The 13,345-nt window shown below is 41.0% G+C and overlaps 1 protein-coding gene across 1 annotated transcript in view; it reads left to right on the top strand.

The window, feature by feature from the left end:
• Positions 1–13,345, top strand: part of itga9 (integrin, alpha 9) — a 47,119-nt gene that overhangs the window by 14,197 nt on the left and 19,577 nt on the right. Inside the window, exon 15 of the mRNA XM_026191091.2 lies at positions 2,350–2,510. Coding sequence (XP_026046876.1) covers positions 2,350–2,510 — 161 coding nt within the window. The remainder of the gene's footprint in view (positions 1–2,349; positions 2,511–13,345) is intronic.

Genomic DNA, 13,345 nt, shown 5'->3' with positions numbered 1-13,345 from the left:
AGTGTAAAAAACAAAAAAGTCTGCAAAGCCAAATGTCATAAAAATATAAAATTGTGGTTTTAAGGGAGTTATGTGCCAAAGTAATATCAGTATTTTGTTGTTGCTTAGTGACGACCGTTTCACATCCCTGCAGATATGTTCTTATCACTGCGAAAGTGAAATTCACATTCGTCAATGCAAATATGGAACGCTGATTAAAATGACGATGCTGATCACCACACAGCAAGAGATCGTTCTGTATTTTGGTCACATCGATTTTGCCCCAGCTTCACCTGTTTAGGCTTTTTTATTTCCATCCAGAGATCACAATTTTGTGTTATTATCTCAACATTTTGAGTTAGGTATCTCATAATTTCAGTCAGTAAGTTGAAATTTCGAGTTATCGTCTCCAAACTTTGAGTTATTATCTCAAATTTTAAAGTTTTGTATCTCAAAATGTTGATTTGCTCAGGAGTTTAAGTCAGTAAGTCAAAATTTTTAGATACCTAACCTGAAATCTTGAGATAAATTGAAATGTTAACATAATAATTTGAAATGTTATGATTGTAACTCAAAACTTTCAGATACCTAACTAGAGATTTTGATATACAAACTCAAAGTTTTGGGATAATAACCTGACATTTAGACTTATGAATGGCAAAGAAAAACGTTCAGCAGCAAAAACAAGCTTTCAAATTTTCCAGGAGAGCAAATCTGGAGAACATTAACTTTGTTGGAGGCAAGTATTTACTTAGAAGCACAGACTTTGTATGGTATGGTACAAGTATGTTCCTGGTTACCTCTGCCAGCCTCATTCCCGGCTGGCAGACGTTCTGGGTTATCAATTGAATCCAACTGAATGCCGTTCACGACAGTAACACACGCTTCAAGCAGAAGCTCCAGCCCTCCATTCCAGACCTAACCATAACCTTAACCCTATCACGTAAAGTTTTCCAAAGCAATTCATGATCAGAGCGTAAAAGATATTTACATGTATAGATTCACTCCATCCAGCTCTCATGCCTCCGAACACGCAACATACCTACGATTTGTCACATGCTATTCATCCCACATGTTAGATGAGAACGTGTTGGCCAGTAGCATCACATGACGCACAACCACATTACAACTTTGTCAGTTGATCTCTGCAGAGAGGGGATAACATCACACAAATTTCCAAACCACACCTACTCCTAAGACAGGAAGTGTTTACCACTTTATACCACACATTACATACCACCATGTAATGTCTTATCTTTTTGAGTTAGAGCATCACATCCATTGGCCGAGGCTGAGTGTCACTATGGCTTATGACTTACCCTTCAACATTTGCTAACTGGCTGTTGGGTGGGGTGACTGTTGACGGCTGAGGTGCAGTCCTGTTCCAGTGTTTGGGTGTAGTCATTTACAGCCCCCCCCCCCCCGGGGAACAGGAAGCCTGCCGTTACATAATGAATATGTCCTGGCTCGCAGGAATAAAGCCTCTCTGTTTATTCGTCTGGCGAAACACCATGGAAAGTGCAGCACCGTGTGTTTGGTGACTCCTATAACGAAACTTTCATTCGCCTCCTCTGGAGTGAGGTCATGGCGTCCCCTCTGCTGGACGATGGAAACAGTAGGCTTTGGTCCGACTTGGGTGTGCTTGCCACCCCGCCCACTCTTTTACCAGTATGACACCGTCTTCACGAAACTACTAGAGAATGAAGTTGATTCATTGAGAGGAAGGGATTTAAAAGGGCAAAGAAACAGAAACACTGGTGATGTCAGGTTACGATTTCAAAACAGATTTGACGTTGTTCTGTGTCTCAAAGCCAGGTGTGGAATCAGCAGGAAAACTATTACTAGGTTTTCTTTCATAATAAGATTAGTACCGTCCCACCAGCTGGAAAATTCAACATTTTTTCATTAATTCTTATGTCAGTTGACTGTAAACTCTTGAAATATCATCACAAAAGCCTGTTAACATGAGTCGACACTAATAAAAGACCTTCCAATTAATATCTTCCGGCTTGTGGATGAAAAATTGAACGTTCAAAATCTAAATCGTGACTGATGAGATTCCTGATTTCTTCAGTGGCGGTGCTTAGTCAGGCTCTATCACAGGAGCAAGCCATTTTTCCAAATCACATTAAATCTACTGAAACAACATTGAACAAAGTGCTGTTGTTAAGCTAAAGCACCATCATATAATTTAACCAAAAAATGTTCCCATCTTCCCTCTTACTTGTCTTAATTTCACTGCAATAAACATTTTTCTTTCTTTCTCATGTCTTAATGGCAGTTACCAGAAAACCAAACCCTGCATACTTCTGGTTTTTCTATTTATCGTCAGCTGATACTATGTTTACAGTGTTTTCTGCCTCCTCTCAGAGTTCCTGTATAACTTGACGGCTGATGTGGAAAAGCGCCTGAAAGGCCAGCCTTCCAGGGTCTACTTTGCTCAGAGTGGATCTCAGATCAGCCAAATGAGCCACCAGCTCAGCCTGGACATCAACCGAGAGGAGTGCCAGCGCTACACCGCCTACGTTAAGGTAAGTTTGGGTTGTATGTGTGGTCCTGCTGCTGGTTGTGTTTGGATTGGGCAGTCCACTTGCTCTTTGTGTCCTCGGCTGATCTCTGTTACGTTCCCATGACCCTGAACACTCCCACCATGTAGTGTTGATTTGTGATATGAGTGATTTGCTTTTGTGGCCTATTTTTCCTCTGTCTTTATTTATTTATGTAGTTTTCGGTTAGGCCATCAATGTCCACACATTTCCAGCTAAAATGTTTGCACAGACCGAACAAAAAAAAGAGAAAAAGAAATAATAAAGTGTCAAGATAAAGTAATAAAGTGAGGGTCATCACATGCCTCTTCTTAGTGAGAGAATTTACTGCTGTAGCTTAAGGCCACGGATCAACGGGCATCTGCGGGGAAGCTATTTGTGTCACCCTGCTGGGTTAGGTTAAAGGTAACAGTCAGTCGCTTGATGGTTCCTGAAACCATGCGGCTCAAGTGTGTGTCTACAGAAACTGACAGAAACAGGAAACAGAGTCTCCTTTGTCATCGCATAGTCCCGTTATTGTGTTCCCATGTGATTTAGTCTCACATCCACAAAGAGGGTCCTCATCCTGAGGGCACCATCCATGTTTCACCTCCACTAATACGGAGGCCCACTGCAGGCCTGTAAATTTCACTGGCGCTCTTAATGGTGCTCTCCAGGCGTTTTCTCTGTGGGAGGCCGAGCTGCCAACTGAGGGAGGTTGTCATTACCACGCTTTCCTCTCATTCTTTTAACTAGTCAGACTGTAATGAGCGTACAGCACACCGAAGAGTTGTAGCAGCAAGACTTTCGTCTTTTTTCCAAAGAAAGCCTTATCACAGTTATCAGGGTTTACTCAGTGAAGTGAGCCCAGTGTTTATCCAAGCTCTTCAGAAAGCCTGTATAGTTTAGCAAACAGGAGAATCTTAACATTTCAAACTAAAATTTCACTTGTCCTCAACCAAGGTTCAGCACACATAACATTAACAGGAGTCATAAAATAGTGTTTCTGCCCAGACTGAGTCTGACATTTACCTTCTTGTGGGTGGGCGACTGCATCATCACTCAGTTCTAACCTAAGGCTGTCACTTATCTCTGCCATCTCTCAGCTGTTACACAAACACACTTGTAGTGTAAGTGCCATCCATCAGGCCAGATGTTGCTTCAAGGACGGCGTCTATTTTGCAGCTCTCAGCGAATTAAAGGCGCTGTATAAAAACTGCACTTTGATGTTGGTCTGATCACAGCATTAGCAGTCTTTCCGGGGACCAGACTAGCTGCTTCCACCTGTTTCCACCTGTTTAAATGTCTTCTGGTTCTAGCATTGCACAAAGAGTGGTATTGTTCTGCTCTTCTAACTCCTGCCCAGAGGACAAATCATTTTCATGCTTTAATATCTTAATGTTTGGCAAATATTTAACTTTGTAGATGGAAAGTGTATTTTGGGGTAACATATGGTGCATTTGGATTGGCTTGACTGAGGTGTAAAAGGACTTCCACTCTTTGGTTTGTTTATTTATTTATAGATTTTATGAATATGGCCTCAGATTCCACCTGCCTGGTTGCAAAACACACAAGAGAAGCCCCCGAAGTTATCCAAAGGTGAAAAGCCACACAGGACTGTGAAGGTGTGGTGCACAAATTGCAACCTAGCTAGACTGTTTACAGGCTAAATGACCTTAAATATGTATAAAAAGTAAAGGGGCCCACGGATTAGAACTTAGCGTGGTAACTATCTGTCATGAGTTTTTGTCATCATACATTATATGTTTGGGAGAAGAGCTAAAGAATCACCATAATCAGAGGTGATCTGGCTCCGCTCTCACAGAGGGTCTAGTGTGCTTGACCAATCGCATCGTTTATCTTACTCATGTGTCTGCCCACATGAGCCAATCCTCCCATTCCCTAGAAGAGGTATGCTAATGGAAACCAGCTGGTTCCTCAACTGTATCCTCGGTGGTGGAGGGTTTGCGCGCCCCCACCCTTCTTTCAGCTTAAACGTACAGTAAAAACACAAGAGTGAGACTAGCGTCACAGCAGGGTGCTGGGCTGCTGTTGTGTCAACTGGAACTGCACGCTGGTGCTCCTGATGGAAAACCTTCAGGTTGGGGTTGGCTGCTCAAGCCCTGATGCATGAGAGCCGATGGAAGCAGGCCCCGAGTTATTCCGAGATACACTCACGTTTAGAGCTGCTGACCATGTGCTGAAGCCATTTATTGACTTTATACATCAAATTCCTTTAAATGAGCTCAGAAACTGAATAATACACTGTTAAAGTTGTCTTAGTTCCACATAATGTGCATGAAGCACACACGTTCAGCTTTGACCATCTGAAGTCAAGTAAAGTTTAAAAAAAGCTGGACATAGTGTGTTCAATAAATCATGACATGCTGAGAACACAGGAGCATAACAAGAGTTCTTCAGAGGGTGCAGAGTACAGAAGCAAATAGTTCAGTGTCTAACTTGTTCAAGCATAATTCCTCTTACTTTCAATTTGATCATTTTAAACATGTTTTCATTGGCATCAGTAACAACATACCAGCCCCCCAGATGGCCTTTGTTTGGTTATTTTTAGCTAAATAAACTCCATCCTGACTTTTGCTGGAGTTGTACCTCACATTTAGGGAGGGAAATCAGCCATGATGACTGATGAGTGATTGAAAGTTCACATGACCAGAGGTTCTGTGCATGAGATGGAAATGATTCATTTAACAAGCAAACCACCAACTTTTAGTAGAAATTCTTCAGTTTGATGTTCAATTATGTTCACTTGGTACATTACATTTGCTGCACAAAGTCTCAGCCTATTGTGACAGACAGAGTCCAAGTAGTAAAATAGCTTGAATAGCTTGTTTGGAGTGTTATTCACAAATGGACACCCACACATTTAACCTTTGTAACAAGAATAAGTGCAAATGCTTGGGAAACAGGTATGTTTCTTCATTCAGATACATTAAAAAGCAAGACAAACACATCTGCTCCCTTCAAACCATGGGTTTCTCATTTTGGTGTCTTGCTTCTTTTTCAACCCAAAGGAACCAGTTTTGAATTGCTAGGGTAGCAGTGCTAGCTTGTAGCATCCACTAGCAGTACAGGAAAAACAGGACTAAACAGTGTAAAAACAGAGTTTGCACAATTCTAATGAGGTTGAAAGTCAATGCTTGGTATGACCACATTTATTCTTTAACTCAGCCTGAACTTATGAAGACTAAAAACTAAAAAAGATTTAAAAAGTAGTCTTCAAGAAGCCATTCAAAGCTCTTTGGATGTTGGGTGTTGCTTTTGTTCTGTTCTCCCACATTGCTTCAATAATGTTGAGGTCCAGTCACTGGGGAGGCCAATCAATGACTGACAGTCCACCACTGTGTGTTGTTCTATCGAGGTATACCCTTTACTGCTTTTGGCAGTGTGATGTGTTGCCACTGATTTCCAGTCCAGCTCTTTTGTAGTTTGGAATTGACATAGCCATTTTTCTCTGCTTCCCTTACTGAAGAATGGCTTGTTGACAGTCAATTTTCCACTAAGACCATTTCTGATAAACCTTCAGTGAACAGTAGATCGATCAACTGAAGGATCAGATGACATCCTGTGTCGGGTTCTCTGTTAATGTTTTTAAACAACATGACTTTTGGATACTATTCATGTGCTGTAGTTAGTCTTTTGTTTTTGTTTTTTACACCATGCCAAGATATGCTAAGTTTTTGGCTAATAGCTCTTTGGGAATCACATTGTTGGTGGAATTATGCGATTTTATTCCTGTTATCTTTCATAGAATCAACTAAGGAGATGGAAGCAAGTTGTGTTTTTTCAACAGGCTGCTAGTAACAAAGTCCCTAAAGATACAATTTAAAATTGTTTGTTTGCTAAATTGTCTGTTATGTATTCATCCCTTGATTTGGGTGCTTCTTTTATGCTTGAATGATTCACAAATCAGCGTTAAGTGGTTCAACAAACAAACAGAAAAGAAAAAATATTCTTCTCAAAATGGTCAGCTAGAAAACCAAAACGATTGTCGGGTTTCCAGCCACCCTGCGACCTTGATAAGGATGAAAAGAACGGGTGGATGAATAGATGGATGATTTTATCACCAACATCATTAAGATATGACATTTGTAAACCACAAATATCTGTACAAAATGTCAGGACATGCATATCTTTGTAAAACATGATGGGTTAATCAATTCCTATTATCATTTAAGAAAGTACTAAACTCATGCATGCTGTGAATACATGTCTTTGTTGAATGGAAGCCATCAGTGCCCATCGGTTGTGTTAAATAGTGTTTGGCTATACACAAGTGGCTTTGATTCATTGATTGTTTTAATATATGAGTTTAATTATTCCATTGTTATATTTTGTGCAGTTCTTCACTGTTTAAATCGTTGGCTGTATATCCATCATCATGCATGTTTTTACTCCAGCAGTCCCATTACTGTTGAGCACACGTGAGCCTTGAAATCATGCCAAAAGTCAGCTCCATTTGTGGTCATGAGTGGTTTTGTGTAGCACTGGAGATGCATCACAGGCTCCAAGGAGGAGTTAAAATAGGCAACTAAAGCCCTGCCTGTAACAGTTGTCTGTTTAATTTAGCTTGTAAAGTATCCTGCCTGGCCTCCTCTCCTCTGGCCTATATACACCGTGTCCTACATCTCATGTCCTGCAGTAACATTTGCTCGGCACCACTACAATATTTAAACGTCGGCCAAACTACATTCTTGTGACTGCTTCTATTATTGGGGTATCTAAAGCACGGCCATCTCTCTGTCAAAGCTAAATGCTCCAACGCCCTTTCCGGTCGACTGAATGATAATCCTGACTCTACGGTCGTGTTGTGCGCAGTGACTGTTTAAGGGCAAGTAGATGGACTGATGGTGGTCAGTGAAGTCACAGAATTGAATTAAAAGTCCATTTACCTGCTCGTTAGTGCTGTATCATACGTCATTCATATCTCATTTGGCTAAATTCCAAAGGCCTGTCATTTCAGCAAACAGCCTTTAGGACAACATCGAACGTGAACAGCAGCCAACAAGAATATCATTGATACTGTATGAAAAGCAGTGAAATGTATTAGAGGTTCATTAGTGATCCTGAGTGCAGACTTTGACTTGATGTATTACTTGATGTGCGTGTTTAGTTACTCGGTTTACTTTACTGTATCTGGTTCCAGACACACACTGAAGTGTGGTTTACTAGACATGAGTCTGCATCCTAGAAGACCTGGAAAGTAACAGTACTTGTATATTACACCTTTGGGTGAATGACATCTTACTTAATTCTATTTAACGATAGCAATAAAATCAATGTAAGTCAAAACAATTGTGAAGTCATCTGAACCTACTGTTTGACCCAAGTCTGCTCTTCACAGACAAACACAGTAAGACAAACCAGGAGCTCCTGTGGCTGCATCTCAAAGAGTGTCCAGAAGGACAAAGTCAAAGTTTGGCACATGGAAACTCAGAGCTGCAGCCACACTGCCTGCTTTGTTTGCCCCTTTAAAGTTCAACAGAAATGTGTAATTCCCTTGACACTGGTCTCCTCGTTTCATTTACCTCAGGCCAAGAGAGCTGATACAATGGAAGCATATATCAGGAAAGTAATCAAATCCAGCTGTTCCGCTACACTTGGCAGCAAGTCAAGCACCTATTTATTAAGTATATAATGGAAAAAAAATCAAAAACCACTGAAGCTGTGTGCAGTAACAATAAATCAAGTAGAAATTGTCATAGGCAGCATCATATAAATGATTTCAGCTGAATGATAATAGCATTTACTGAATGCTATAGAAGAGCTGTTCAGGATAATTTTAGCTCAGGGAAATGTTTTCCTCAGGATTTCCCTACATGGCTGTGCCAGTATGAACATTACAGGTCTTCTGCAGGGCTGTTTTGTGAGAGCACAGCCGGCAGACGTTTGTTACCATAAAACAAGTCAGAGTTCTTGTTAATTTCCTTTCATATGTGTGTATGCGAGTTTCAAGCGAGGTATTATTTTTGGGATGGCTGCTTGTTACACTTACTCTGTGTTGTTGCCATAGTAAATCTATCGTTGTTACTCATATCAAGGCGACCAGAGGTTGGGCAGATTTGATGATTTGTTGATTTTGGCAGCTAAGCACGCCGGGCAAAATGCTTCTGCAGTCTTTTGGCCGGGTTACTGCCACATGATGCCACAGCAAGGCTACATAATGGGTGGCCAAGTCTGACCACAATGAACGAGTTTCTCCTGCCATGTTTCCGACTTCACTGCAGAGGAAACATAGATTATGTATTTCGTAAGAGCAGCCTGTGATGCTGTGATACGTCTTAATGACGTTTTTTTTGTTGTTGTTTTTTTAATAACCCAGCAGGTTTGCCATTATTATTTCTCCTTGCCGTTTGCTAATAGTGTCTGTTTACATCTGGTGGCGACAACATTAAATTCCCCTTCCTGTGTAAACAGACAGGATCTGCCACAAAGGAAATGGAACAAATATATACTCAAGACGGTTGTTTATATGCAGCGCAGACTGTAATGTACGTCCATCAGGTGGATTTGATAAACTTGTGTGTGTGTGCTGTGGTCTTATCGCGGCTTTGTCAGAAAACAATGGTTCCAACAATAACAGTGAAGTAAAAATGCCCCAGATTTGAACACAGTGATGAAATCAGCTGCAGGAAACATCTGGAGATGTCCTCTATCACCAGGATGGGATAGACTCAAACGCACTCTCAAACACACTGCTGTTTTAAAAACAGCACATTTTAAGTTGCTCCACCCTGCTGGCATCTCATCCATCAGAGCAATGTTTTCTCCTGGGACTGAAACAGCCCTTTTCAATAAATACCCATTATTACAGTGTGGTGTCTTTTAGGCTGTCGTAACATGATGCCCAAATTAGCAAAACGAATCCTCAGCCTTTTAGCAGTTGTGCTCTTTATTTAATTAAATGCGTAGGAATACAGATAACACGTTTCCTGTTTGTCCGCAAAGGAGATTAATCAGGATCTTGGAGGACGTTAATCTCTCTGTACGTTACCTAATTTTTTTTCATGAATGACGGGACAGACATGACTGAGGGATAGGAAAGGGAGAAAGAAAGATGAAGGAAAAGAAAAACATAAGGGAAGAGAGACAGTGAGAAAGGGCACTTAAAAAGAGAAAGAAGAGAAAAAAAATCTCCTGGATCACCTGTTGAGAGAAAAAAAAAAGAAAACAAGCAAAAAACAAACAGAGCAACATACTAAACACAACACCATCACGTTAATCTAGCTAAGTGTAAACAGCAGTAAATACTAAATATTGAATTTTGTTGTGCAGCAAGCAGGACCGACAGCGCACAATGTGCTTGGAAATAGCAGCCAATAAAGGTGTAGTTTATGTCTATGAACAGTGAACACCCGTGTGCACAGCTGTGTGGATCAGCCCGCTTGTATTCAAAAGGTTTCCCCATGTAACGGTCTGCTAGAGGATGTAGACAGCCATAGCCCTGTCCCCCAGGGCATGAAGCAGGCATGGAGGAGATCCAGGCTCCAGACATCCAGAGGCCCCAGAGTGCGAGACCCCAAGGAGGGGCATCCATGCCACCCTCCTGGGAAGAGCTGAGGAGAGCCCCAGATGAGGGGTCACCCAGTAGCCACGGAGCAGAAGCCAGAGGGGGTAGCAGTGGCGTGCCCGCCGGCTCTGCCGGCAGCCAGCTGTGCACAGTAGGCACCCCCGTCCTTCGGCACCCACCAAGGCAAGGGAGCCCAGGCCCATCCAGACCGGGGCCTACGGCAGTAGGACCGCCCAGCCCCACAGGACCCGGGGCAGCCCACCCGACCCCACCGCAGAGGAAACTGTACCCACCCTAACATTCAATCATCTCCCAGACTGCACAAGACAGTAGACACCCAGGTTAAATTTATTTTCCACCTCTCCTGTGACTCAGAGTGGACTCCTGCAAGAAGTTTTTCATAAAGTTTAAACATCAAAAACACATTCTTAATTATATAATTTGTACTAGGTCATTTAAAAATAATTTACTAAAATTAATATCGCTTTTGTAAAGAAAACCAGTTTTCTTTACTAGAAAACTGGTTTTCTTTACAATAACTTCAAGTAAAAAGAAAACACATAACGCAATTAAATGCAGCCTGCTTCTTAAACATATATGCAATTGTTTTACAAATAGAAATGAAAACAGTGCACAGCTCTTAAAAATTGTATGACAATCCATGTAAAATCTTAGGACGAAGCAGGGTTGAGCAAATGGTCAATATAATTTTAACATTACTAACCCCGCCGAGATCAGTCATGGCAGTCTTTATGTTTGCAACCCTGATTGATCGCATATACATCTGTGTGAGTGTTGTGCCAAAGTCTGGATATTATCCAGCTCTAAACACGTCTATAAAGTAGAAACACTTCATGCACTCTTTTAGGGGAAGGGGGCTAACATCTAACAGCAACAATCGAAATATAAACAATAGTTTTTCAAGAATTGTGTAAGAGCCAGCAAATTTTGTAGTTCTCATTGTGACTATCACCTGTATCTGATAGGTTTGTCCGTTTGTCAGCAGCCTTGTTTGAACAATAAAGCATCCAAACTTTTATGTGAACAGTAATACTTGGACTTTTTGTCCATGCTTCTCTCTGTTGTACGTTTAGTGTCATCCCAGAAAGTTGATGCTGTTCATGTGGATGTTGCGCTTTCAGTGCGAGAAATGTTTTGTCAGTCATCCAAGTGAGTTCTTCAGTCTCAATTTTAAAGAGACTGGAGAAGTCACATGGGATTTCCTTACTTTGGTGATGTTGCACGCAAACTGAGTTGCTTTTATAGTTCAGTATCAAACTCCAAAGCATCGAAATGACTGGCTTGGTTGTGCAACACAACCTTCTGCACAGTTCTGGCATATATTGTACAGCTTTCAAATTATTTAATCAATTGTAGCAAAAAAAAAAACAACATGTTAATGTTAATTACAGCTATTTAACACCGTACCAGCATCACCAGCTCACAAAATCCGCTCATGCCTCTCAATATCTCTATTATCGCTCTGTTATCTGCCTCCAGATAATATATCAGATATATAAATGCAAGTAGCCACATTTTAAAACAGTATTTCTTTGTATTATCTCATTTGGATAGAGATAAACTCATATTTATCTTGCTCTCTTTTTCCATATTGTGACTAGCATCACTAATATTCTCCAGTACAGACTTAAAAGCTAGCTAAGGACACACCGTTTGTGTTTCCTTAAAAGGATCTCCTTGGGATTTTTCTTTCCTTTTTTCAGCTAGGTTTGTTTTGCTTCTCAGGACGTGTCCTTGTGGTGACTCTGCACATGTCACTCAGGTTACAATAGACATCAGCCAAGGGATTAAAGATAATCGGACATGATGGTGACAGGAGCTCTGTGCAGAGAAATGAAGAAGTTATACACCAGTACACGTTATTCCATTTTTATTTACTCAGTCAGCTGCTGACTTTCCACTGCATCGCCTTCCAGCTTCCAACATTTCAAGAATGTTGCGAAGTGCTTAAATGAGATGTAGTAGTGATGCTGAAAATAGACCAGAAACAAAAAAAAAATGTGTTAAGAGTGTCACAGTGTGGGAGCCGAGTAAGGACGAACCGAGATATGAGGGAAAACATCTGTGTATTTATAGGTGGCTGGCTAGATTTCAAATCCAGATATTACTCTAATGCAGCTATAGTTAGCGCTGGCATTAAATCAAGTTGCTGTTGATGGAATGTAGTAAAAATAACACGCTGATGAATTTGGTATGTTTGAGCAGTAAACCAATTCCATCTGCGAATTTCCACAGGGGAAGCGAGGCACCTTTCTCTCCTCCTTTATAAATCCCAGCTGTGGCTTTAACTGTCTGAGGGTCAAATGCTGAATGCCTTCTTCATGATGCATACGAGAGCATAAAAGTTTTCTGTAATTTGTATTTAGGTGAACATTGCTTTAAAAAGCAATAAATTCTCGAATTCTTGAAGGCAAGATCTACAGCTCCTTACCCGTGGGTTTTTTTATTTATTTAGGAGGGAGTTGAATTACTGGAAGTCTGGAGCAAAGAGGTGAGTGTTTCAGGGGAAGTTTTTTTTTTTTTACTTAGTGAGAGAAGGATTCTGATCAGCATTTTCAAAGCAAATGAATGTTTCCTGTCTCCACGCTGTCATGAAAGCAGCACAAGTATGTCTTGATGCTGTTCGTGATGTGGTTTCACGCATGACAGGACAGATGGTATACGTTTCCTGCCAGTTATGCTATTTATCTGTTTTAGCCTGGAGAAAATACGTGTTTGCTCATGGGAGACGTTACAATGCACCACAGGGTCGCTCAGCCTTGGCTAAAGGATAGGATTTGGATCATTTATGTTTTCACAGAAAATTTGCGCTCAGGATTCAGTGTTCTGTTTGTTAAAACTGTGAGGGTGAAAGCAGGGTTGAAATGAAAGATGATCTAATCTCAGGGCAAATTTGTCAGGCGTTTGAAATGAGTTTGACAAACTGGACATTGAACATAACATGAACACATGAAATCAAACAAGTGGAGAGTGAGAGTGAACACTTCATGAGTCTAGGACCTTAACAGTACCACAGATTCTGATGGGAAATTTCACTTCTGTTATAATTTTTCCATGTTGTCCAAGTGGCACAGTGACCAGTAGAAGTTTATTTGCTCAGAGGTTCACAGTAGGCCACTCCTGTTTACTGAAAGCACAATTTACTCCTAATTACCAGAACTACACAATCCACACATTAGTTTGTATCATGGACTTAAAAAGCAGGACTATCTCTGTCTCGTTACATAGTTACTTAGAAGATAAGTACGATGAGCTGCTCTTGTGTCATCAGTCTGACGCAAGTTTGGATTTT

This window comes from Astatotilapia calliptera, chromosome 13 (genome assembly GCF_964374335.1).
Source record: "Astatotilapia calliptera chromosome 13, fAstCal68.1, whole genome shotgun sequence".
Taxonomy (NCBI): domain Eukaryota; kingdom Metazoa; phylum Chordata; class Actinopteri; order Cichliformes; family Cichlidae; genus Astatotilapia; species Astatotilapia calliptera.
This window is presented reverse-complemented; position numbering and strand designations above follow the sequence as displayed.